General features: G+C 46.5%; 1 protein-coding gene across 4 annotated transcripts in view; it reads right to left on the reverse strand.

Annotated features, from left to right (window-relative positions):
- The window catches only part of REEP1 (receptor accessory protein 1), a 560,779-nt gene that overhangs the window by 396,502 nt on the left and 137,370 nt on the right, over positions 1 to 26,907 (reverse strand). For all 4 annotated transcript variants that reach the window (XM_069632177.1, XM_069632180.1, XM_069632178.1 and 1 more), the window contains exon 2: positions 3,214 to 3,286. In XM_069632177.1, coding sequence (XP_069488278.1) covers positions 3,214 to 3,286 — 73 coding nt within the window. The remainder of the gene's footprint in view (positions 1 to 3,213; positions 3,287 to 26,907) is intronic.

The following is a 26,907-nucleotide window of genomic DNA, read 5'->3' on the forward strand; positions in this document are numbered from 1 at the left end:
ACTATTGCAATGCCCTCCTAGCTGGTACCTCGGAAAATAATCTAAACAGACTTCCAATGACGCAAAATAAGGCGCTCAGAGCAGCATTAAGCCTTCCCAAAAGGGAACACATCTCCAAGGCCAGACAAGCGGCTCATTGGCTCCCTGTTAAAGAACGCATCAGTTTCAAGATCCTCGCCCTCACACACAAATGCCTCACCTTCACAGCACCTTCATATCTTGCGCAAACCATATCCAATCCTGCTCACTCCAGACCTATCAAGACTCACTACACCAACCAAATACACACTCCCTACATCAACAGGTCTAAAGCGGGCAGACTAGGTTTCCCCTATATAGCCGCCAAGCCCTACCCACAGACATCAGATCAGAAAACTCTCTCCTCATCTTCCGCAAAAAACTCAAAACCTTCCACTTCATCTTATCCCCTGTATGTTCTGCTATATCCTCATGTCTGTATATATGATTGCAATTGTTCATTACATCTGTAACTAATTAAACTGTCTGTAACTAGCGCCACGATGCTCCGGGCTGCTGCACGCTTAACAAATATGAATAAATAAAGTCAGTTACGAGTATAGGAACCTCAGGGTGAAGTGTCTACATTTTTCAAAACCTAGTGTTTTCATAAATATAGATTCATTTTCTGATTTTCTAGTTAGGTTTTTTTGAGGTAAATTCCTCTTCTTAGCCTCCTCAGAGCACCTTGAGGTCTGTCCAATAGTGGAGTGGCCCGAGACAGAAGATGGCAGATGTGTACAGCACGATGATCGTTGGGGAGATGAAAGGACTTTTTTTTTTTAAACTGCGCCTGTAAAAGGATTTCTCACTGGGGAGGGTGGGTGATAAGTGGGGTACCACAAAGTTCACTACTAGGGTGCATCCTCTGCAATGCGTTTATCTGCCACACTGCATAAGAACTCTAAGGAAAGGTGTGATCTATTGGTTAAAGAGATGGTATGATGGAGGGAGCGGGAAACATAACGAGGGACTAAAAAATGCAATATGGAAAGATGATAAATCCAAAGTCATAAAGTTGGACCACTTAAGCCTCAGGGAGATGTCCAAGTGGGGGTGAGGGTGTTGGAGGCCATCACTCTGCGAATTAATCTTGGGGACCTCATGTCCAGATAGATCCGGGAAAGCCCAGATGAAAATAACCAATGAGCTGAAAGGCCGGCAGCAGGATCCTCTGTTGAGAGATGAAAACACTCAGAGCACAGTTATTCATTATGTGGCCCTCCTGAGGATCCTCTCCCACTGACCATGCTGGCGAGGTCTGATGGGAGTTGAAGTCCAAAACATCTGGAGGGCCACATAATGAGTAACCATGCCTTGGAGACCACAGACAGAAGGGAGATGTATTGCTCTGTTTCCTTATCTAGTGCAGTTGTGGTGGCTTTAGAGCATCGGCATAGTAAAAGGGAGGGACTAGAGGGATAGGAACGAATTTACACTTTAAACAGTCCACGTACCCCAGGAGGAATATGGAGATGGCCAAGTACAAAAGCTGAGGGCAGACATATGTTGTCAAGCTTTTTCAGGACCTTGCAGAACTGGTCTCTCTATGACCCAAGATTCTTAGTGAGAAACAGTGGGAAAAAACAATAAAGATGTCATTGGCTAAAAGATGGCACCTCCTTCTAGACCAAGTGGTTAGTGCAAAATCAAAAGCAATTAAAAAAGGGGCAACGTACACACAGAGGAATAGGAATAGTGTAAGACCAAAGACAGAACTGGAGACTGATCCCTGTGGTATAACTGCAGGAAAGAGCTCGGCCACCAGCACGTCTCTGTGGTCTGGCTCTTTCCTGTGTTTCTGATCATCACCGCATCTTCTCCGGCTTCCGAACTAGCTTAGTCACATAGCAATACTTCTGGGAGAACTGCCCAGTGCACAATCATCTCCACCAAAGACCGGCAATAACTTGTAGATCTCCACTCATTCCATGGGGATCAGAAAAGCATTCATCGGTGGGCAAAGAATTTCCAGCACGCGCGCGGGGGAACCTCACATGCGATATCCCAATGCAAAGATCCTGCACAGGGTTCGTGAACCAGTGTGGCACCGGCAAAGCGTCTGCCCGCTCAGGATTAAAGTAGGCAGGTGGGGCGGAAATCAGCACACATGTTTTGTGCTAATTTTCTCTGCATCCGATTCCATTAAGAGGATGGGTCTAAGCAGATTCTACACGGAAGACCCGAACTGTTGGTGGTCCTTATATGCCATCAAACTCCCAGTAGCTCCATCAGGTGCAGTGGGGAACCTCATATTGCCTTCAGCTGTAACGCAACAGGCCAGGAATGCGCCATAAAAGGGAGCATTGATATTGATATTTTATTTCTATCGCCCTCGTACACAAGTGTTTCAGAGCGCGACAAGGCAAGGGAGGGGAACAGGGGAGAACAAAACAGCGATCTTACTAAGCCCAGTGACATTGAGAACACGCAAGTGTATGGGAGTGGGGGAGGGGAAAAGGTGCATGGAAGGGGAGAGAAGTGGAAAGTGCGAAGCAGAGGAGAAACAGATAAATAGCAATAAATAAATAATAAAGGCAACAAACAGTTTTAGTGCAGCCAGCAATTTTCAAGTGCTAGGTTTAAGGCAGCAGACAGGGTTGGTCTGATAAGTGCAGGAAGAAAAGGGGGGGCTGTATGGGTACAGATACAGACCCCAGTGCAAGGGGTGGCCCGGAGGCAGTGCGGGAGGGTGGCAGGGTGAGCAGGTACCTGGGCCCGGAGGACAGAGGGTGGCCAGGTGCATGGTGCCAAGAAAGAACAGAACAGCAGGGGAAAGGGGGAGCGAAGGAAGAAGAAAAGAGGAAGGTCTTGAGGTGCTTCCGGAACCGGAGATGGCTCTCCTCAAGCTTTAGAGTGGCAGGGAGGCTGTTCCAGGGGGAGGCCCCAGCCGAAGACAGAGATCTACTCCCAGCTCGTTTCTTTGAAAAACAACTGACCCTGGGGGAGTTGGAGGTAGACGAGCGAAGAGCTCTAGAGGGGAGGTATTTGCGGAGGGATAGCTGAAGGTATTTTGGACCCAGGCCTCAGAAATCCTTGTGGACAATGCATGAGGAGAGATAATCGCTGGAGTTCAGCAAGCCAACGAGAACTTGGAATTGGAAGGACTTGGGGTTCCAGAATACACAGGCACCTTCTAACTTCAACAATTACAGATCTGCAGGCACATATCAATAACACGCGTGCACTACTCACATATTCCTTGATGTCCTTCGACTTCACTGCTTTGTAAGAATAATACGCAGGGTACAGAGTGCCGAATATGAGCCTGAAAGAAAAATGGAAAGGTGGGGTTTGTTAGCATGCGATCTTTATTAAAGTACAGCAATAATTCCTTCTAAAAACGGAACCAGAGAATACTGTTTAAAATACGATGTTTCTTTATGGAGGCGTGCAGATTGCACTTTCAATGACTTGTCACCACTTTCCTATTTAGATTTCTTTCGTGGGGTACTTTGCCCCCAGAAGGCTCTGTTCTCAAATACAGAAACATGGGGCATTAGAGACATTCATCCGCCCGAGAGGCCGATGCCCCAGAAGACAATGTTCCCAAATGACGGGATCGTGGGGCATTCGAGGCATTCATTCATCCACCGCGAGTGTGCAATGCCCCAGAAGACAATGTTCCCAAATGACAGGAGCATGGGGCATTAGAGACATTCATTCATCCACCCCCAGAAGTACATGTTCCCAAATACAGAAACATGGAGCATTAGAGGCATTAATTCATACACAAAGAGAGGGCAATGCTCCAGAAGGCCATGTTCCCAAATACAGAAGTGTGGGGTATTAGAGACATTCATTCATCCACCCCGAGTGGGCAAAGCTCCTGAAGACAATGTTCCCAATTGACAGGAGCGTGGGGCATTAGAGACATTCATTCATCCACCCTGAGAGGGTGATGCCCCAGACGACAATATTGCCAAATGACAGGATTGTGGGGCCTTAAAGACATTCATTCATCCACCGTGAGTGTGCAATGGTCCAGAAGACAATGTTTCCAAATTACAGGAGCGTGGGGCATTAGATCTATTCATTCATCTACCCTGAGAGGGCAATGCTTCAGAAGACAATGTTCACAAATTACAGGAGCATGGGGCATTAGAGGCATTCATTCATCCACCCCCAGAAGTCCATGTTCCCAAATACAGAAGCATGGAGCATTAGAGGCATTCATTCATCCAACCCGAGAGGGCAATGCTCCAAAGGTCCATGTTCCCAAATACAGAAGTGTGGGGCATTAGAGGCATTCATTCATCCACCCGAGAGGGCAATGCTCCAGAAGACAATGTTCCCAAATGACAGGAGTGTGGGGCATTAGAGACATTCATTTATCCACCCAGAGTGGGCAATGCTCCAAAAGACAATTAGCCTCATTACACGGTAGGTGGTAACCATGGCGCTATTAGCGCCATGGTTGCCGCCGGTATTTTACTGTGTCCTCCTTGGTGGATGGCGGAATTAACGCCCTACTCCAAGGTGAGCGGGGGTGGTAATTCCTCATTCACCAAGGCACTTCCCCATTCCCATTTTTGCCCTCATAGGGCTCAATGGGAATGGGGAAGGAGCTAATTACGGTACCGCAAATTGCGGTACCGTAATTAGCACCAAGGTCCCTTAGCGGGCCCGTTCCTTAACGGCTGGTAAAACCAGCCGTTAAGGTCGGGTCCCGCAAAGGGACCTCGTAGTAAGGCGGTAAGGGTTTACCAGTACCGGTTCCCATACCGGAACCGGTAAACCCTTACCGCCTACCGTGTAATGAGGCCCAATGTTTCCAAATGACAGGAGCGTGGGGCATTACAGAAGTGTGGGGTATTAGAGATATTCATTCATACACCCCAGGAAGGCAATGCTCCAGAAGAGAATGTTCCCAAATGACAGGAGCATGTGGCATGTGGCATTAGAGACATTCATTCATCCAACCGGAGAGGGTGATGCCCCAGACGACAATGTTCCCAAATGACAGGTGCATGGGGCATTAGAGACATTCATTCATCCACCCTGAGAGGGCGATGCCCCAGAAGACAATATCCCCAAATTACAGAAGCGTGGGGCATTAGAGGCATTCATTCATCCATCGCGAGTGTGCAATGCTCCAGAAGACAATGTTTCCAAATTACAGGAGCGTGGGGCATTAGAGCTATTCATTCATCTACCCTGAGAGGGCAATGCTTCAGAAGACACTGTTCCCAAATTACAGGAGCATGGGGCATTAGAGGCATTCATTCATCCACCCCCAGTAGTCCATGTTCCCAAATACAGAAGAATGCAGCATTAGAGGCATTCATTCATCCACCCCCAGTAGTCCATGTTCCCAAATACAGAAGAATGCAGCATTAGAGGCATTCATTCATCCACCCGAGAGGGCAATGTTCCAGAAGACAATGTTCCCAAATGACAGGAGCATGGGCCTTAGAAACCTTCATTCATCCACCCTGAGAGGGCAATACTCCAGAAGACAATGTTCCCAAATGACAGGAGTGTGGGGCATCAGAGACATTCATTTATCCACCCAGAGTGGACAATGCTCCAAAAGACAATGTTTCCAAATGACAGGAGCGTGGGGCATTTGAGGCATTCATTCATCCACCCCAAGAGGGTGATGCTCCAAAGGTCCATGTTCCCAAATACAGAAGTGTGGGGCATTAGAGACATTCATTCATCCACCCCAGGAAGGCAATGCTCCAGAAGAGAATGTTCCCAAATGACCGGAGCGTGAGGCATTAGACACATTCATTCATCCGCCCCGAGTGGGCAATGCCCCAGAAGACAATGTTCTCAAATACAGATGTTTGGAGTATTATAGGCATTCATTCATCCACCCCGAGAGGGCAATGCCCCAGAAAACAATGTTCCCATATTACACGACCGTGGGGCATTAGAACTATTCATTCTTCCACCCTGAGAGGGCTATGCTCCAGAAGTCCATATTCCCAAATACTGAAGTGTGGGGCATTAGAGGCATTCATCCATACACCCCGAGAGGGCAATTCTCGAGAAGGCAGTGATTCCAAATGACAGGAGTGTGGGGCATTAGAGACATTCATTCATCCACCCCTAGAGGGCAATGCCCCAGAAGACAAGGTTCTCAAATACAGAGGTTTGGAGCATTAGAGGCATTATTTCATTCACCTGAGAGGGCAATGTCCCAGGAGACAATGTTCCCATTTTACGGGAGTGTGGGGCATTAGATCTATTCATTCATCCACCCCGAGAGGGTAATGCTCCAGAAGTCCATGTTCCCAAATTCAGAAGTGTGGGGCATTAGAGGCATTCATTCATCAACCCTCAGAGGGCGATTCTCCAAAAGACAATGGCCTTCATTACAAGTGTGCCAGTCTCGAAACAATGGTGTTGGTAAGCTTACCAGCACCATTGTTTCCGGACGGCATACTATGGGTTTGCCTGCCTGAGCCATTGTGCCACACAGGACTGACCCTGCCGAACACAGCGGCCATGGTAGGCAATCCGTCACAGAAGCACCAGCACCATTAACAACAGTGTTGGTGCTTATGTGGTCCCCATTCCCATAGAGTCGCAAAGGGCTCTATTGGAATGGGGACTTACAAATTGCTGGCGCCTGTCTTCCCAGACTGTCAGGGTTGTAATCCCCCAGTGTTATCGGGAAGTCAGGCGCCGGTAATTAATTCCGAGTCTGGTGGCAACCCGCCGGTAGTAATGGCGGGGTTACCGCTGGACTTGGAATGAGGCCCAGTGTTCCCAAATGACAGGAGTGTGGGGCCTTAGAGACATTCATTCATCCGCCCCGAGAGGGCAATGCCCCCGAAGACAAGGTTCCCAAATTACAGGAGCATGGGGCATTAGAGTCATTCATTCATCCAACTCGAGAGGGCAAGGGCAATGCCCCCGAAGACAATGTTCCCAAATGACTCATTCATCCACCCCCAGAGGGTGATGTTCCAGAAGACAATGGCCCTCACTACAACTCTGGCGGTAGCCGTGCCCTTTTTAAGGGCACGGCTGCCGCCAGGGTAATTTTTTTTCCGGCACCCTCAAATGGTCAATAACCAGGTCATGCCCAGTTTGGCGGACCCGGTAATTTCCCATTCGAGGGTGCCATTATGGCCGGCCTCCCGATCCTCATTCTGTCACATAGGGCAGAATGGGGGTCGAGAGCATGGTTTCACCGACGGTGCCGGTGCAATCATGAGTTCTGCTCGCGGGTGTCGGTATGCACGCCTGGTCAGATCACGCGTGCAGTCCGGCACCCATGAGCAGAACTCGTAATGTGGTGGGGAGGTAACAATGGTGCCGGTAGCACTACCAGCGCCATTGTTGCCTTTCCGCCACACTCATGAGGGCCAATGTTCCCAAATTGCAGGAACGTGGGGCATTAGAGGCATTCATTCATCCACCCTGAGAGGCCAATGCCCCCGAAGACAATGTTCCCAAATTAAAGGAGCGTGGGGCATTAAAAATATTAATTCATCCACCTCGAGTGGGCAATGCTCCAGAAGACAATATCCCCAAATTACAGGAGTGCGGGGCATTAAAAACATTCATTCATCCACCCCGAGAGGACGATGCCCCAGAAGACAATATCCATAAATTACAGAAGCATGGGGCATTAGAGGCATTCATTTATCCACCTCGAGAGGGCGATGCCCCAGAAGACAATGTTCCCGAATTACAGAAGCGTGGGGCATTAGAGACATGCAGGTTTCGGGTTGACTGAATGCGTGATCCTCTGAGCACAGCGTATGCTGCCTAGCATGAAAGTCATTATCCAACTCAACCGTGGAGGCACAGCATTATGCGTGTGGCTGTAACACAAATAACTGGGTAATAGCTTACAATTATTTACAAAGGAAGATGTAAATCCAGCTTTAGAAAATGGCATGTCAGGGATTTAGAGTACAATTGCCAACTCGGCCTTCCATTGGGCCATCCAGGGAGGCATTCATTGGCAATAAATGGCAGCTAGAAATGCAATGAACAGCGCGCACATGGCGAAGGGCTGTAAAAGGGAATTCATTGTGTACTGGATGAAACCAAGGTCTGTCCCCATGCATCAGCCTCGGGTCAATGAGGCTTCATATCTTATTAATACAGTGGCAGCTTGCATGCTGTCCTACAGGGGGGGCAAGGGGTGGGAGAGGGAGTGGAGACACTGCTGCAGAGCTGGAATCATAGCCAAGGTCCATCGGAAAGGATTTGTTCTTGTCTGTTTTGCTTGTGGGGAGGATTGAGAATTTATCTCCAAATAAATCTTCAAGAAAACCGCAGCACTTAAATCTATGTTTTGTCTACCATGGCATAAAACTTCAATTAGGAAAATTGACCAGGACCCTAGGAACTTGCAGTGTTCTGTCCTGATCGCCAATTGTCCCCTGTGTATAGTGTAATCTCTAAGCATGTCGCTTCAACCCAGAGGGCATGAGGGGGAGGTGAAATGCAAGAGTGGGAGGAGTAAGCATGCAAAGAGGTGGACTAGAAATCTTCCAACCAGGCTATATGAAGCACATGCACAGCTGTAACTGGTGAACAAAGGTTCTATGCAATCTTATTGAAACATTTAGTCGAAGAAGAATGAATCGATTATTTTTTCTGTTTTTTGACCAGTTGATTTTGCTGCATATATATGCGGGGAGACCCCCTGCAGCCCTCACCCTTAACTGCCCTACATTAATGATTTCCATAAACCCACCCTTCACATAGATATGTGGCAAAATTCGTTGTAAACAAACTCGAATTCTTCTCGACGAAATGTACTGTGGCAAAAACTCCCATTCCCATGAACAAAATGTTGCTTTTCATTCCACTGCCGGCTTCATGCCTCTGATGTCAGCCTCCCACAAATGGCGGCGAGGATGGGATCATGCGATCAACGATCAATCAACGATCAATGGGAAGAACAGCAGCAAAGACAACCAAGGGAGGAAGCAGAATCAGAAGTTCCAAAAACCAGAAAAGGGCCTACATATGACATGACACATCATGTGACGTCACCGCCATTATTCCTACCCCCACCCGGGACAACCGCAGCGCCATGGTGACAATGCTTAGAGAGCCACAGCTCCACCTCCCTGGCGAGGCCCAACCAGGCCGAAACACGTGTCTGGGGTTGCTGTTGGTACTCTTGTTCAGAAGAGAATTGCCTGGCATTTTGGTGCTGGACTGCTCTTGGGCAGGACAAAGACTGATATGTTTTGGAAATGTCTCTTCTGTGAAAGGATGGTGAGCTAGAAAATCTTGTTGACACTCTAACCCGGTAGAGAGACACTCTCACGACCCCCCTTGTTCGTGGACACAGCAACTCCAGGAATTAAAATTCACCATTGAATATCATCTGGGTATGGTGAACCTGGCAGACCTCCTGTTGATCCACCCATGAGAAGCGACAGCAAGCCAGACAAGAGTGACACTGTGCTTAGAGCAGCATGTGTACATGGTGGCCAGAGGGAACATCGCCACGACCCTAAAGGTGGAAGAGATCAAGGAGCCGCTGCCACTAATGAGTGCATTAAGTTAGTAAAAGGGGTGCACGCGATTGTAAGATGGAACGGATTCCTGCAAGCCCAATGCACTGGACAGAAGTGGCACAATACTGCCTGCTGAGCCTATTCCTCCCAAAGATGAGCTGTCCATCTCCAAGGAAGCACTTCTGCTGCGAGAGTCACACATCGTGATCCCAGTGGCCCTGCCTAACTGGGTGGTGCACCTAGTACATGCCCGCAATCAAGTGATATGCAAAATGAAAACCAGTCAATAGCAAAAAGGTATGATTCCTGTGGTTAGAACAAGTAGTAGATGCCATCATAGCAAGATGCACCCCATGCCATATGACTGGTCCTCACCACCTCAAGCCTCTACCATGACATGCCTTGAGGCGGGGAACTCTACAAGAATGTTAGTGCAGACATTGGATCCTTACCCATTGGGAATCCCACCCTTGTGCTCGTGGACTAATTCTCCCACTACCCGGAGGTAGAAATAGTTGAATCCACAGAGATTTCCACGGTAACACCAAAATTGGAGAAAATATTCACCACTCATGGGCTACAAGTAATCCCAAAGGCTGACATTGAACTTTCATTTTAAGACAGGGAAATAAGACAGTTAATGGAAACTTCTACATTCCCCATGCTGGCCACAAATGAATGGAGATGTTGTGCGTTCCAAGCGCACTCTCAGCAAGACTCGGAATATCAGTGGATCAGCACACAGCTGCCAAAAGAGCAATGTTCTAATTGCTGAGAGAATATCACATGATGCCACATATTTCCACTGGTGTAGATCCCACAATCCAACTCCTGGAAGAACCTCTACAACCACCACTGCCACATCTCCTGGATGGACACTGAGTGAGCTTGATGCCCAAAGGTGTACAGCCCAACATGAAGAGCACAGCCTCACTGAGATACGAAGAAGAGGCAATGAACCCACCCTAGACATCAGAGACACCATGTTGGTAAAATCTCAAGGCCTCAAGGAAACCTCCAATTATTTCCCGACCCACACCTGCTCACAGTAACAGCCAAGCAAGGAAGCATGGTCACAGCCTGCCAAGGACCGACACGGGTCATGAGGAACTCATCCCACTTGAAGGCCCTGGCAAGAGGTCCAGAAGATACAAGGGGCATTGGAGAAGGTCAGGAAGCAAGTTATGAAAGATAAGGAGAACATGGATATGTGCAGAGGTCAGAAAACGATGAACCTCTTCCACATGGGAAACCAGGTAAAGCTGAAGACCCAGAGACCTCCAACATTACAGTTGAGTGCAGGTATCCCAGAAGAAGTCAAAAGAAACCAGGCAAGTGCAAAGACTTGATGCAAAGACTTGAATTTGGGAGAATGTTGAATGACAAACATTATCGCTGTGGCTCTCTGAGGGAGTCAGTGGTACTTTATTGAAGGGGCAGAGGGATGTGATGGTGTCTGCCAGACACAGGGAAGTCTCTGCGGTGCAGAATGTGCAAGGCTTGCACATACACACACATCCACACCGACAGGGACTTCTAGGAATGTCACAATGCCAATAATTAGGACCTTCCCGTGAGATCCAGAGAGATAAGCAGCCATCCCGTGTGCGCATGTCTCATTGCAGGGGAGCCACGTATGCTGCGGTGCCAGGCCTTCACTGGCTGAAGAGCTCTCCTGTGCTCCATGCACAATACTAATGGCAGAACGCAACAGAATACAGTGTCATCGGGCCTGGTGGTCCTTATATCGGCACCAGATAGCAGATGCTAGATCCAAGCCACTTCTTCCCAGGGGGCAATGGTAGGTTCGTTCCACTGGAGGCTGACAGAGGCCCAATAAAATCCTATGTCCTCCAATTGCTTGGGCTTCATTGTGGCTTGCTCAGCACACACAAGACATAATATGTGTGCACTTGGCCTGTTAGGCAGGGATGCTTGTTCTAGGCGCAGTCAAGGCCCTGGACATTTGTGATTTGCTTGCGCAGAGTCCCCCGCCTCGACGGACACCTTGATGCCTTGCGCCCTGCACCGACGAGAGAGTGTGAAGTGAATCAATTGAACAAAGGGAAAAGCTGTGAAGTAGAATGGCCGGATTCTGCAGGCATTTTATTGGCTTGCACAGCCTATTGGCGCAGCGCAGCTCTGGATGGGTTGAAAATGCAATGGTACGAATAGCGAGGTACCATGGAATGCCTATAACCGAGGCATCCTGCAACTACTCCTGACCCTAGCTACGCAGGAACCAAAGAACCAAAGAAATGAGGATCATAAGAAGTAGGGTGGGGTATTACAAGACAACTGCACATAGAGCTGAGACTGAATGAGAAACAGCAGACAGATCGGTGCTGTAGATAGCCCTGGAGAACGTGGCATATTGACATCAGTCCACTGAAACGACCTTTTGTAGAAAAACTAACCACTTTATAGAACAGAAAAGGTCGTAATAGATCCTCCTATGAAAGACAGGAAGGACACAGAACCTCTCACAGACATAACACAGTGAGACCCAATAAGTAGGATCTCGAAGGTGGTTATGTGGGGTTGTTTCTCTTGAAAGATATGAAAGTCTGCGGGCAAAACTGCGACAGTAGGTCCTCTCGAGTTTCGTGCCGATAGAAGTGGCAAGGCATGAACACAGAGTACTTTTTTAGAACTCATTTTAAATATATATCTGTAATACAAAGAATCCGAATGAAAAGGGAAAGATATCCATTTGGAAGGCAGACGTCCTATGCCCTAGGTTTTATGGCATGTGCCTTTTAGCAAAATACTAACAGACACTGGATAGAGTGTATAGGTTAGCGATAGGGCAAGTTCCTCTCCACTATCCCCTCACCCTAGATAGGCAGAGCAGCCAGCACTTTCTAGGGATAGGAAGACACAAGGGCTTAGTTGAGTGAGTTTGAAGGGCAAGAGAGACTAGGGCGACACATGTTGGTATATGTAAAATGGATACAGTACTGTGACCTGAGATTTTGTATGTGTGATAATGTACTAGGGTAATCTACAGGTATGAGGCCCTGAACAGTCCAATAGTGTATAACAGCATATTGCAAAACACAGAATTGTGATAGGCTGGAAGGAAATGAATTTATGCACAGATTATTCAATAAAGAACAACCTCTTTGGGGGTCAGAAGACAATTCTATGACCGCAGCACATATATCAGCATTACAGTGCCACTACAATGACACGACAGACACAATGATAAGAGACTTCTTCCCAAGGAGCAAAAACACAAAAGAAGTTATTGCAAAGCGAAAATACTGCATTTGAAGAGATTGTGTCCTTGGTGCAGAGCATAGAAGAAGCCTCACTGTAGAACAACAAGGGAAGGCAGCACGCTCATAACAAAGCAAACACTGCAGTGACTGAAATGGGAAGAGGGCTGAGGAAGTGCGTAAATCCTTATGCGTACAACGTGTGGCCAGAAGAGAACGGGAACAGGGAATAATGCTACGGTTGCGTCAGCCACACCCCCGGGGCTACCAGTCAAGAATGCTCTTCTAGTGAGAGAAAGCTTCTGCAGTTCTGAAAGTGGGACAGTATGCAAATAGTGTGTCCCAGAAGAACAGTGTATCCAGTGAAAAGAGAGATTAGTGATGGAGGAGAACCTGTCAAGAGGAGAGAAGCTTTCAAGCTAGGTTCATGCTTTACAAACCATATATATATATATATATATATATATATATATATATATATATATATATATATATATATATATATATATATATATATATATATAATACTTTCCAGAGAGGAGAGTGCTAAGCTTGAGAGAAACTGCTGCAAAGAACAAATGCTTCCACAGTACTGAAACTTCCAGGTAGATGGAAACTTCCTACGCATAATGGAGCATTCGTCTGCAGAGCTCACAATTATTTCATGAGAAACCCGTGGGGGCAAGAAGGAAGGAAAATAAGCAGAATGTGTTGTGAGCCCTCCCCCCTCACCCTAATGGCCATGAGTGAGTCAATATGAACTTACTACGATGTGCCTGATGCGAGAATTAAGGTTATAGAATAGGAACACAACCGGCAGATCTGATAGAGATGTCAGAACCTTTCGTTGGCATACTTAAAGGCTATGTGCATGAAATCATACTCAGGAAAGGAGCCGTTTCAGTCCAGCATACGGTGAAGCAAGTCCCACTGACAGCAAGAGAAGAGCTAGAAAACGGACAGCAATGACAAGAGACAGCGTAACTGCACCTGTTGGAATTACAGAGTGGCTGAGCCCAACAGTGGTGGCATGTAAGACTGACAACAATAAGTTAAGACTGTGCGTAGATCTATGTAGCCTGAATCAGGAGGTTGTGGATGGCAACATCACAGAGCTGGTGCTGTCATTGTATGGTGTTGCAAAATTAGATATAACAAGTGCCCATCACCAAATGCAGTTATATCCAGACCCCCGACCAGTCACGGCTTTGACAACTCCTGCATGCACTTCAGTCTTTCACAGAGTCAGAAGGATAAGACATTTGAGCTCACCAAAGTTAAATACTCCAGGAAGACATACTGTTCCAAGGACTGATGAACATGAACAGAACAGAATGCTATAAGATGTGCTCGAGGGACAAGAGAAGTTCAGTTTTCAATTGAAGAGGGAGAAGTGCAATGTCTACAGACCAGACTGGACTTCCTCAATCCACTATCTTAAGACCGGGAGCTGAATCATAAAATAATCGAGTCAAATAGATGTTAAAGGGACCAGGACGCATAGGCAAGGAACAGCTGTATACCTTGGATTGGTCCTAAAACGCTAAATTTGAGAGAGACCTTTCAGCAAAATAGAATGCATGAGAGCATGACTGAGAAAAGGAGTATCATTCTCCCACAGATGAGCATTGCTGAGAAGCTTTCTAGAAGAGCCAGACAGAGATTGGAATAGCAATTAGCCTGCATCCATTCAAAAAAGACTTAGAAAATAACTTGGCAACCAACAAACAATGCCAGTGAAACTGACCTTAAAAATGCAAGAGCTCTATTACCTAAAAGAGCCCATCCCATGGTGACAGAGAAACCACGCCGACTGAGACTGCCTCTCCCTCTTAACAGCACATGGACCAAAAACACAGACATGGTGGCAAAAAGAGAGTGTCATAGCCTCTGTCACTGACATGCATTTAGGTGACAGATTGATGCCTGAGCAATGTGAGGAACACTTTCAAATGGATGGTGCATACACTTAAGTGAGAACATTAGAGTAGGGGGATAGCAAGATGAGAGAAATCTTCCGCCTGAAGTCCAGGGTCCCTGGAAAGTCACCCAGACCAGGACTACAAAAGACAAGAAAGGAGGAACTCAGGATTCCCACCACCCGCGAGAGCCAGACCAACGGTCGCGTAGAGAGAGCAAGGAGCTGCATCAACGGCATCATTGAACCGGGAGTCACCCCATTCCAAATCACGAGAAACCGCCTTTCAATGGCTAGTGTTTCCCTTCAGAGTCAGGTACTCACAGGATTGTCATTAGAATAGTCCAGGAAATGTTCCTGTGCCTCACAATGTAGACTTGGGGCTGCTGAAGGACTCTAGCAACATTGCATAGCGGGTTGGCTCTCTTTTCCTCATTAAACACTTCACTCACTACACCACACCGCAATCAGGCATTTGAGATCTGCCCATGGGTGAACAGAAAGCTAGAATGGGAGGCAGCACTTTCTTGGTTGAGAATGACTGAAATGTGCTACCCAAACTTGCTTGTCTCATCTTTTGTAGACATAGAGGTTTCACCATCAAACCATTCCCTCATTGCTTTACATCTAGAAGTTGCTTTGAAGAGTGAGTAGAGTCTCTGCCACCCCAACAATGTTACTCTAGAGGGCCGCGCCACGAGGTAATCATGAACCAAAAATCAACCTTTAATTATGAGTTTATTAATACCACAACATTGACCCTGTGGAGGGCCAAGCACTTTGTATTGGACCCGCGCAAATGTACGGATGGTGAATATAGACACTAGCTTTCAGGTCCTCTCTTTCAGATAAAAACACCTTTACACCCTGCCACTGGGACGTGACAACGTCTCTCCGCCTGTGTGATCCTAAATATAGGCACCAGTGGAGTGCCAAATTAGCAGGACTGTGACATGTAGGCTACACAACTGTCCAGGCAGCACGCGCATTGATCGACTAAGCTATCTTATGTTCTGCTACATTGTGCCAATAGGCCCACAGGCCATTTTAGAAATACAGTATCAAACCAGTAATCACACAGAAAAAGGGTACAGCTTCAATGATATCGGACTGCGGTGTTCTCAAAGCATAAGTGCAGAAAGCTCACTTGCTTTGTCAGTTTATTTGCTGTTCTACCCATGTACCCATTCAAGCATCTTCCTTTTCATTTAGCCCCCTCCTGAAATCGCCCAAAATGCATACACTCTGCTGCTTCATATCCACAAAAGCATTGTATTAGTTCTGTAGTATATGTACACTGTGCGGCATGCAACCTTGCCAGTAACACGCTGACGCCAAGAACATAACTTCGTAAACAATGTCAATGTCAAGGCTATTCACACAGATACCGCGCTGTCATTTCAAACCTATACTACAGGCAGAACTGCTGACTTTGCCAATCCTCTCCCTGTATTTTTGTTTGCAAAAGATGTGCTAACTCTCAGAGCTGTTATTTTATGCAGTAAATTAAATTTACCATACATTAGTGTAAGTGACAAATAAAAGTCTGACGAGCAGGAAAAACACGAAATTGTCCTCTATAGAGGCTGAAATATCTCGATCTATGAGAGTAACAGTGTAACACACAGCTAGCAACAAATAAGAACACTAGGACCCAGACGCCATTTCCCCTCTCTAAACTCCATAACAATATGCACGACAGCTGAGCCAATACTAAAAATGATAATGCTACGGCGACAAAGGGCATGGAAATAAACAGTCACTATAATGTGCAGCAGAGGAGAAGCTTTACCTATGACCGGGTTCACAGCACCCTGCTTGTGTACTTAGGACTTCAGGCGTCCAGACTCTTTTGACTGTGGTGGCCCAAGTGGGGCACTGACTTATGCAGGGGTGGCATGAAGTACGAGCTCGCGCACGTGCGCGCGCTCACTCACGTCTGAATAGCGTTCATTTACTATTTGTCTCCACTACCCATTTCTAATTTAATCACTAACATTAGTGTCTTACATTCCTGTGTTTAAAGTTTAATGATCATAGTTCAGGATAAGAGGGTGGCACCTGGGGTGGCCAATCAGATTACAGAGGTAGCATGTGCCAGCACAGGTCACTCCCTGGACACACCACTGGTGCTGGGGATGTGAAGCTTGTACCAGTCTATCACGTCTGAAAGTGTATTGTTTTTCAGTGGGCATAATGTTTCTCAGTCCTTCACAGCCGGTTCCCTTTAAATGGTTGATTTGAGGGGTTTAAAAGAATGAAAAGCTATCTAATATTCTCCTACGGGTGGATTTCATATACAACAAGCATTGGCAATGCCAACAGTTTGTGCTTTTGTATAGTCATGGGAAAGGCACTTGCTAGGCACAGCCGAACTGGTATTAACTGCCCATTGACGATAGCAGGTGCAAAATGGTATGAGTACCAGGGCTTCTAATAGCAGCCCCAGGCAAATGCCTAATACTTATACACAAGACCAAACTGTTGGCTTTTCCAATGCTTGTTTTGAACAGGACTTCTGTCGAGCCCAAGCATAGTGCTTGTAAATTGAGTGGCTGAAGTCAGACCTGGTTAAGACATTTTTATTATACCAGTAGTGCTCCAATTAACTTATAAACTCTCAGAAGACTGCTATGAAAAAACACTGGCAGTCACTTTGTCACTTGTGTGTGCCAAACCCCAGCGAACCAGGACTTTGAGATTCAACTTGAGACAAGCCAAACAATGGCAAGGTGAATCTTTGGACGCTTTCTGTGGTAGGGTTCACCACCTTACTAATGTCTGTGGTAGGGTCACCACCTTACCATCAGGCAAATGTTCTACTGTGAATAGTAAAGTTAGGGATCAGCGCATCTGCAAAGGTGCGCTGAGGCATTCTCAGAGAACCGCTCATATCATGGAGGAAAATGATGGAACATGGCACCTAACTACGACTGGGCTGATTCCCGGACACCTGTCACAGGGATAGGAATGGAGAAGCCTGGTGGCGAAAGAGCTCATCCACTAAACTCAACTAACTCATGATGAAGGCCCACATATCTAACCAACCAGCAGAAGGGATAGACCAGGGATAAACCAAACCAATTAACACACATGGGGCCTTATTCGCAAAGCATTTTTCAGTGGGATTGCACCATTATAAAACGCTTCTGTGAATCAGGCCCACACTTTCTCTGCAGCGGAAGAATGCCCTGTGCGTGGCTACATCTACTGCCACGGCAACAAACAGAATCACTTCCGCAAAGATTGCCTTTCCAAAGCCGCTCTGCAAAGACTCACAGTGCAGATGATAAAACCTGAGGAGAACTGAGGAACACCGAAGGGTGGCAATGGCCCCAGCCATGGAGAGGTTTGCTTCACCTACAAACTTACACCATTCATTATTTCATTGTGCGGCACTTAGGTGTAAGTGCTTGATAAATACAAATAAAGACAAAATACAAATGAGGTAAATCAAAGGAGAGCGAAGCTTCCCAAATGCAAGGGATGGGTCCTCTATCCACTGCATTGAGCTCAACTCTATCCACTGCATTGAGCTCATCATGATCGCTCCGGTTGCCAGAGTCTAGTCTAGCAAGCCCATCCTTTTCTGAGGCACTCCTTGGCCCATTGCCATTCTATGATACTAAACGAATGCACTCCAGAAATAAAGAAGGCTATGCAGAGGAAAGCAACTTTATGCATTCCACATCTGTACTTCATGCCGATGCTTCCAGCCCCATTATGTAGGCATAATTTCAGGATCAAATCCCTGTATTCTTCATGTGTCGCTAGCCCACATACACATAAAACATAAGGAACTATTGTAGTCAATTTAACGACACCACGTGAAACATGTGGTAGTATTACCTGGAATGCTAGCAATTAAAAAATACTAAATACCCCTTAAAGGGGTATTTTTTTTTTACAGATTTGAAAAATAACAATTTATGAATGTGTCCAACATTATCGAAGGGAATATACTCTATGTATGTGACACTCTTTTCCCTTCCTCCACAGTAATCTATTTTCTAATTATTGTGCTGTGTGTCCCTATGGGATCAGCCCGGCCGCTAGTAAGGACACTGACTTTAAGGGGAGACGTTTCCCCCGCAACTCTCGGCCTAGCTAAGGTCTAGCGCCCTTCTCATGCGACAGGGAAGCTGCCAGTTACTGAAACGGAGCCCAGAAGAGGTCTCCTCTCGCCTTTTACAGTACCGCTACTGTGCTCTAGCTACATTGATTAGAAAATGTGGATTCGAGGAGCTCAGAGTTCATTTCCCTTCCCAACTCGGTTGCACAGCTCTATCAATGTACAACCCTTACAACAAACTACTTACTCCCAGGCTCTGCAACACATCCACGACAATTCCTGTCTCATCTAGTGCACATGTTTAGGATATAGAGGTTTGACAAAACAGAAAGACTTCAGGGAGGGAGGCATAGTATGCATTGCATAATACAGTGTTTGTTATCAATTAGCATGTCACTGTGCCAACGTCATAGATCCAAGAATGAGTAGCATTGTGAAAAAGAAGTGATTACTTACACATATAAATCAATCATACATTCTCTCTAGAAAACACATTATTCCACCTCTACAAGTTCACATAGAACTAAACACATGTGTTTGTCTGGTAAGTAACCAGTCTCACCTTCTACAATCAAATCATTCTAGATCAATGCTTTAGTCATGGGCATTCAAATACATGTCAAGCATATAAGGCCATGTCCAACCTCACATGAGGTTTAAATCACCTTTCTTCTGACAAAGGCACAAAAGCCCAGACCAGCCTTATCCCTTCTGCTTAAGGACAATCAAAATCAGAATACACTTGCTCTATAAATGAGGCAATCTTTATATATAAAGCTGAAGGTATGTATGTGTATGTGTGTGTGTGTTTGTCCGACTATACAAATCCACACCGTTGAACTCATGTCTACCAAATTGTGCATGGATTCCTTTTTTGGCTGTGGCAATCTCGTAGTCTATGTTTGGATGGCAAAATCGTACATACAAAACATTTTGCGATGTGTGTGTTGTGTATGTTTGTCCGGCTATACAAATCCACACCGTTTAACCCATGTCTACCACATTTTGCATGGATTCCTTATTTGTCTGGGGAATGATTGTAGTCTATGTTTGGATGCAAAAAATTCACTCTGCAGACAACCTCATTCACTGATGCACACCCTGATTCACTACAGTAGGTACTAGAATGCGGCAACATTTGGAAAAGTGTCTGAAGCAAAATGCCCCATATGTAGGTTATTCCTTTGAAATGTATTACTACTGTATACAATTCGAAAGTGTTTATTAAAGCATTTTTAAAGGGAATTAAAACAAGGAAGAAATGTAAAAAATGTTTATCAGGCCACCCCAAATATGGGAAATGGCAAGGTTACAGTTTACATAAGTTAATTCACAAGAAAAGAGCACAATCAATCAATCTTTCTTGGACATTTTCTCAAATGTGCCGAAGCCATTGAGTGACTGAAACATGCCGCACAAAAAACGAACATCACTTGGAAAAGCTCCATCTGATGCAAAACGAAAATCAATATCAAGAGCTTCTGAAACACAATAAACAACAGCAGCACGACTTGCCGACCAGAGGACAAGAGCAACTTTCTCCAGGGCAAAAGAGATGCCAGAGCAAACTGAAGCAAGACTTGCCGACAAGAGGACAAGAGCAACATCCTCCAGGGCACATGAGACACCACTTGATCAGGACATGGGCAATGGGTACCCCATCTATATTATATAAAACGGCATCACAAGTTTAAAGGCACATCGCAAAGTTTAAATCTCTAAATCAATACATTGTATAGGCTCTTCAAACCTAGTCTATGGCAAATAACAATACATTGAGCAATACTTTTCAATGTATATCATCATAATGTTCATATGCAAAGCACAGTTTCACTGCATTATTCAAAAAGAGCAGAATTAGGGCACATTATACAGTAAAGCACCCTTGCTCTAAGGTGCATGTTAAAACATGCACCCCCATGCAATCTCTGACAGGGTCTCAGCATAACACCGCCTCAGCACGACAGCCTGACAGCAATTGTATAGGTGCTGTCATGGTATTTATAGGGTCTTCTAGCTTGGAAATCCCCTGTCATCCGGTGGGCAGAACTCTCTCTTCTGTCTCTAACCTGCAAAACATTGGCAGTTCCTCAATTTGTTTGTGATGTATGTAAACAACATGAATGGTAGCTCCTCTTTAGCACCTTGCTAACACTGATGCTGGATTATCACTGTTTAGCATGTTGCCCTGAAGCATCTTGCTAAATAATCAGTTCTTAGCAATATGCTCTGGAGCAGCTTGCAGAAATATATATGTAGGACCTACGTAATAGTCTCATGTTTTGTCCTGGCCTAAGCACGCCATCCTTTATTCTCTCTAAATGGAAAATGGAGGTCTATACGAAGTGCATTTGAGGTTCATGCAGTGTCCTGCTCAAAACTTCATACATAGAGATATTTAAATGCATGTATGAATGAATGCGTTGGTTTTAAACTGCAAGTGCTTTGCTATAATAAATGGTTACACATAAAAGCTTGCTCCTTGCTCTGTAGCTACATTTTGTAATACAAGGCTAATGTAGGCCTCTAGGAGCAGAAAGCTCTTTGAGTATACTTCTGCTGGTTTATAGCACTATTATAGTATAGACTGTCCTTTCTTCAAGGCACTTATGAGCCAACTGCTGGATGCACTTATTGATTTACCTGCACTTCCCCCTACTCTCCCCCTGGCACTTCTACCCTCCCTGCTTCCCTGCACTTGCGCAATCTGAATGGCACAAGGCCTAGTAAGATTGTTGTTTTGTCCTCCCTTTGTTTCCCCCTCCTTATCTTGTCGCGCCTAGAAACACTTGTGGACATGCGTGTTATTACTGCCATAACATATCACTACTTCAAGTCAATGTTGTATTATGGGGGGAATTCTCGCATGAAATGGTATTTCATTTGCTGCTCCTATGCCGTGGGGCAGAATACGTGAAGATCGCACCCCCAGAATGCACATGTGCACCTTCGTCTTGTGTATAAGGAAGGTAAGCTCTAGGGTCCCCCGAACATGAGCACCCCTACTGATCTATGGCCGTCTCAGCCCATTTAATCGGCTTCTATGACATCTAGTTCTGGGCAATGCCGCAGGGCCGCCCAAGGCGAGGCAGGGTAACTGATGTTACCATGTGGCAAGCCTGGGAGAGGGGCAGCCCCCACGCCCAGACCTGCTCCTCTCCCCCCCACGGACACAGAGACACGAAGTCTCCAGCATACAAAATCAAGGGAAGGGTGAGGTGTGAACAATCACCTCACCCTTCCACCAAGCAACAAGGTGCTAAGCACCAGGAAGGTAGCTATCAGGCCGGGCGCAGGGTCAAGGACCTGTCCCCCCCTCCTGGGGGCTGGACTATAGCTCCCCCAATATGCACATCAAAGACCCAGGGCTCCCCTGGGTCTTATAAATAAGAGCAGCATGCTCTAAGAAAACACTACTTGTTTGTGGTCCCTGAATGGGGACCCAAACAGGAGGTTCGCTGTGCACTCCGCGTCCTCCAATCTTTGTTTCTTTACTTTAACACGTTTGCCGTGCACTCAGCATTTGTTTGTGTAAAGGGGCACGGGAATGCTTATACTCTAAAGGGTGTGTGGGTAAAGCTGCAAAGTTGAAAAAACCATCTGCAGACCCACATTGTCCACACCCGGTCAAGTGGCTCAGCGAGTAGAGCGCCAACGTCGACAGGCGTGCAGAGCCTGTTGATGCAGGTTCGAATCTTGGCAGGGCCTAACTCAGCCTTTTATCCCTCCAATGTCAATAAATAAGCACCACACGCCCTGGGCAATATTATTCACAATCCAGTGAATGTTACAGAAGCCATTTGATATTTCTTGAAGGGGGTTTTCCATAATACTGAAACTGGATAGCAGATAAAGTGCACAAAGTTGGACGATGCAGGCCCAACAACAGCCAACTACCCAAAACATGCAGCAGCATAGACAAGTTTCATGCATACAGAATTTTGTGACACAAACAAACAAATTGAATGGTGAATGATTAGTCACGTGTTCACAAAGACAGTTAGGTAACCGCACAAAGTTCAAAAGGGAATAAAGTATTTCCAATTATTTTACTTAAACAGGCAAAGAATAATGGCTCCCAAGCGAAAACCACAAGAACCCACAACACCACCACAGAGCCCAAATCACCCCACTTGCTGGCGGCAATAGAAGCAGCCGAGCATTATGGCTGGGCCTGGGTCAGGGAAAACATATACGGCCTAGCTAAAGAAGGGGTACGTTTGCCACCAGGCCTCGAGAACGACCCACCCCAACAAAAAAAAGAAATCCAACAGAAGGCATGGGAAAACGTAGCAAAAACAAAAAACTATCTCAATTATGTGTAAACATGAGTGAAATGCAACAATTATTGCTTGAAATCAGGGGTCAACAGCCACCTCCCCCAGGCGGGACCATTTCCCCAAGCCACACCACTCCACTTGAACCCAACATCATCATAGAACGGGGATCCAAACAAACAGGAGGTTCGCTGTGCACTCAGCGTCCTCCAATCTTTGTTTCTTTACCACAAAACCCACCCACCCTACAAAAGAAGGGAGAAGAACAAAGAAAAAAGGAAGGACACTGTACGGTGACCACTACAAGTTGTGGGACAATAACGCGGCACAGGCCGGAGGGGGTAACCTCTGGACCCGGTGCCAAAAAGTATGATATTATTATGATATGTGATTATTGTTATTCCATAACCATATCTGCACAATAAAATCCTACGGCCTTTTATTGCCAACACTTGACAAATGTGAGCTCTTGCTTATTACTGGTGAGGGTAAGGGTTCGGCCCATACAATTTGCATGCATATGGGTTCAGCAGTTATTCAAGTGTGGAATGAGGTTAAGAGTGTTGCAATGGAATGGATTCAATCTCTTTTCTAAAATCACACCCCCCAGAATGCACATGTGCACCTTCGTCTTGTGCATAAGGAAGGTAAGCTCTGGGGTCCCCCGAACATGAGCACCCCTACTGATCTACGACAACTAGTTCCAAGGGCATGTGGGTGACCCATGATCCTTCTCCAACTGATCCCACAACCTCATCTTTCATTGGAAGAAAGGGAGCTGCCTCCAGGGAACAAGAGCCAGAGTGCGGACACTGGCCGTAAAAACGGAAACACACTCGTGGCCATAAAACCCTCTCACTGAGATCCCAGGTCGACTTGACAACTGAGAAGAATATTTCATTCAGACCTATCAGTTCGGACGTACATCTACATATACACGTCATCCCCAAGGTGGTCTATTTTCAGGCCTACGCGCTCGGGAAAGGGACATCAGACTGAGCCAAACTAATCTTTGCCTCTAAAGCAACGCGGCTACTGCACACGTGTGTACACTCTGTGTCCAAGAAAAAGTACACAGACAACAGAGGATCCCAATTCAGGCCCCAGTTATGCACCCAGGTCATGATGAAATGTCTCCCACCAAGGCTGGCGGCCCCAAAGGCGCTCCGCTGCAATGCACTTGGATATCAGGGTCTATGTATTATCCACAAAGCTTACAATGGCAAAGGCGCCGGTTATGGCCTGAGAATTGCACACAAACTCCACAGACCCACGGTGTAGCCACACCACTGTTCATCACACACACAAATTCAACATGGCCAAACACAGGGGCAGATGCAAAACAGTCAAAGGCCCCGCGTTTATGGAGGAAACCCGATGTCTCGCTGAATGCTCATCAAAACCTCCAAATGTTCACAAGAGAATTGATGTTATTTTTCTGCCGCTAAATAGCTCCCAGGACCTATTGTAGGATCAGTGTAACTAATTAGACGCGGTCCTAGAATCTGTGTAGGCGCTGCTGGATAGTGGGGGAATCCGAATATCGCTGAGCTATGCAATATTTTGTAGGTGCGTTGAAATGACATGTAACCCCCTAACTAACCCCTTGAACATGAGCCTGCATCTCCTGGCGTGTCTCTGCCTCGCTGGCTGCATGGAGTTCTGAAGCGGCTGAGGATGGGCGCATGTGACCACTGTACCATAAGGACTTCCTGTGTCTGTAATGTTAGGTGATTGATGTACAGTTACATCAGTAAAGCCCCCTATCGATGAAATAAAAAAATAAAATGCACATTACTATCACGGGGCCGTGACAAATGCACAGGAGGGGAAATAATGTTGGCATATATTTGGGAATCATGGTCAAATACACGAGTAGGTGTACGATTAAAAAAGCATGTGGCTATAGCATGATGTGGGAACCTTTATACACGGAGACATTAGGCACATGGGAAATGGATTGATTGGAATCACCCGGGCATTAATAAGATGTAAACAGCTAAAGCTGACCCTCCATATAAGAGTGGACACAGGTGGCAGCCACCATGGGAGGGGTTACTGGAAATGAAGGGGGGTGGGTGGATCTGTGCCCCACTGCGTTGCTCATCAGCTAGGGCTGATGCCATGGTTACTTCCTAGGTGCACTCCCTGGGCGCTTGCCAGTCATATTTTATGATAAGTGTGCAGCCAGTAACAAAGGTAGACTCTGTTAATAAATCAGCTGTTCTTTACATTGCATGCGCTGCCCAGGGAGGCTCTAGGCTCCAAGACCGCTCAAGGGTTCCTGCCCAGCCAGTGGTATGTCTGGGTACTTCAGCCCAGTCTGTAGAGCTAGACTCGCAGTTATTTTGGACCACAACTCCCATCAGCCACGCCCATCACAATCAGAGGTGAGGGGTCCACGGAGCCGGAGCCGTCGCCCAACGCATCTGGAGTGCCACATGTTGCAGAAATGTGACACATCAGTGTCCCATCTAAAGCGATGAGATGACGTTAAATAACTAGTTTCAAATCAATGGAACCAAAGGATCAGGATACTAATCCTGGATTTTGCAATAAAAAACACTGCGTGATCTTAGGCGATTCCATTCACACCTGTGCTGAAATGAATTATGCGCCAAGTATGGGAGATAAACACTAGAAATGATCAATACATGTATAGAACTAGATTGTGTCGGGCAGGGATACTTTAGGAGCGATACTCCCTATTTTGAGGTTATACTCAGCACGTGTTAACGCTTGTTAGGATGTTGACCACAGTACGCCTTTCTCTTCCATCTGGCATTGTTCATGTGGTTGGGTAGACACGTGCTCACTGGGCAGATCATTTCTCAAATTGCTATTGAGGATGCTGACCGGATTTGATTTATTTAGTGTTTATAATGCGCCTATACAGCAAATAGTGTTCAAGGTGCCACATGACCAAAAGAGGGGGTATGTGGGGGCAGGGATTAAGAATAACATAAAAGTGGTCCTATGAGACATTGTGTCATTCGGATTGTGCAAGTGCAGTCACAAGAAGTGCAGGGGAGTGGGAGCCTCGTATGGCAAGTGCAGGTTTTGGGGGGTGGGGTCAGGGTAGAACAAAGTGCAGGAGTAGAATTGGGCCGAGGAGGGTATGGTGGCCTGTATGAGTCAGAAGGAACCAGGCAGCCACTCAAAATGCAGCTGAGGAGGACATTAGCAGGGGAGGGGGGAAGGAAGAAGGGAAAAGGAGGGTCTTGAGAAGCTTCTGGAACTTAAGGCACTCCAGCTCAAGGCTGAGAGGGGCACAGGGAGACCATTCCAGCGGGAGGCTCTTGCGGAAGAGCGAGCTCTACCACCACTCTCTGCTTGGAAAAGCCTCTGATCTGCAGAGAGTTGGAGCTAGAAGTCTAAAAGGCTCTAGCAGGGAGGCAGTTAGGGAGAGAGAGTTGGAAGTAGCACGGCCATGCCCCAGAAAGCCCTGTGAATGATACAGAGGAAAAACCAGGAGCCAGTGGAGAGACTTTAGGGCTGCAGAGATGCAGCCCCTGAGTTTGAGGACAAGGATAATTCTCACAGTCCTAATCTGGATTAATGGAAGGGGGCGAAGGGAGGATTTAGGCAAATTGAGGAAGAGGCTGTTGCAGTAGTCCAGCCTAGAGAGGAGCAGAGCTCTGGATACATTGGGTTTCTGGGGGAAGGTGAGTAAAGGGAGAATGTCTATGAGGAGGTGCAGTTGAAAGTGGGCCTTCTTGGCAAGGTCCGTGATGCGAGGAGAGAAGGAGAGAGAGGAGTTTAATATGAGAGTGGGAGGGAAAGAGGGAGCATGGGTCCCAGTGTGAATGATCTCAGTCTTACTGGCATTAAGGCAGAGATCGTTAGCAGTACACCATTCCTTAATAGCAGTCAGACAGTCGGGAATAAGAGAGGAAGAAGAGGAGGCAGTGGAGGGAAGCGTGAAGGAGCGCTCAGTGTGATCTGCATAACACTTGAA

This window comes from Ambystoma mexicanum, chromosome 6q (genome assembly GCF_040938575.1).
Source record: "Ambystoma mexicanum isolate Mex_15411 chromosome 6q, UKY_AmexF1_1, whole genome shotgun sequence".
Classification (NCBI taxonomy): domain Eukaryota; kingdom Metazoa; phylum Chordata; class Amphibia; order Caudata; family Ambystomatidae; genus Ambystoma; species Ambystoma mexicanum.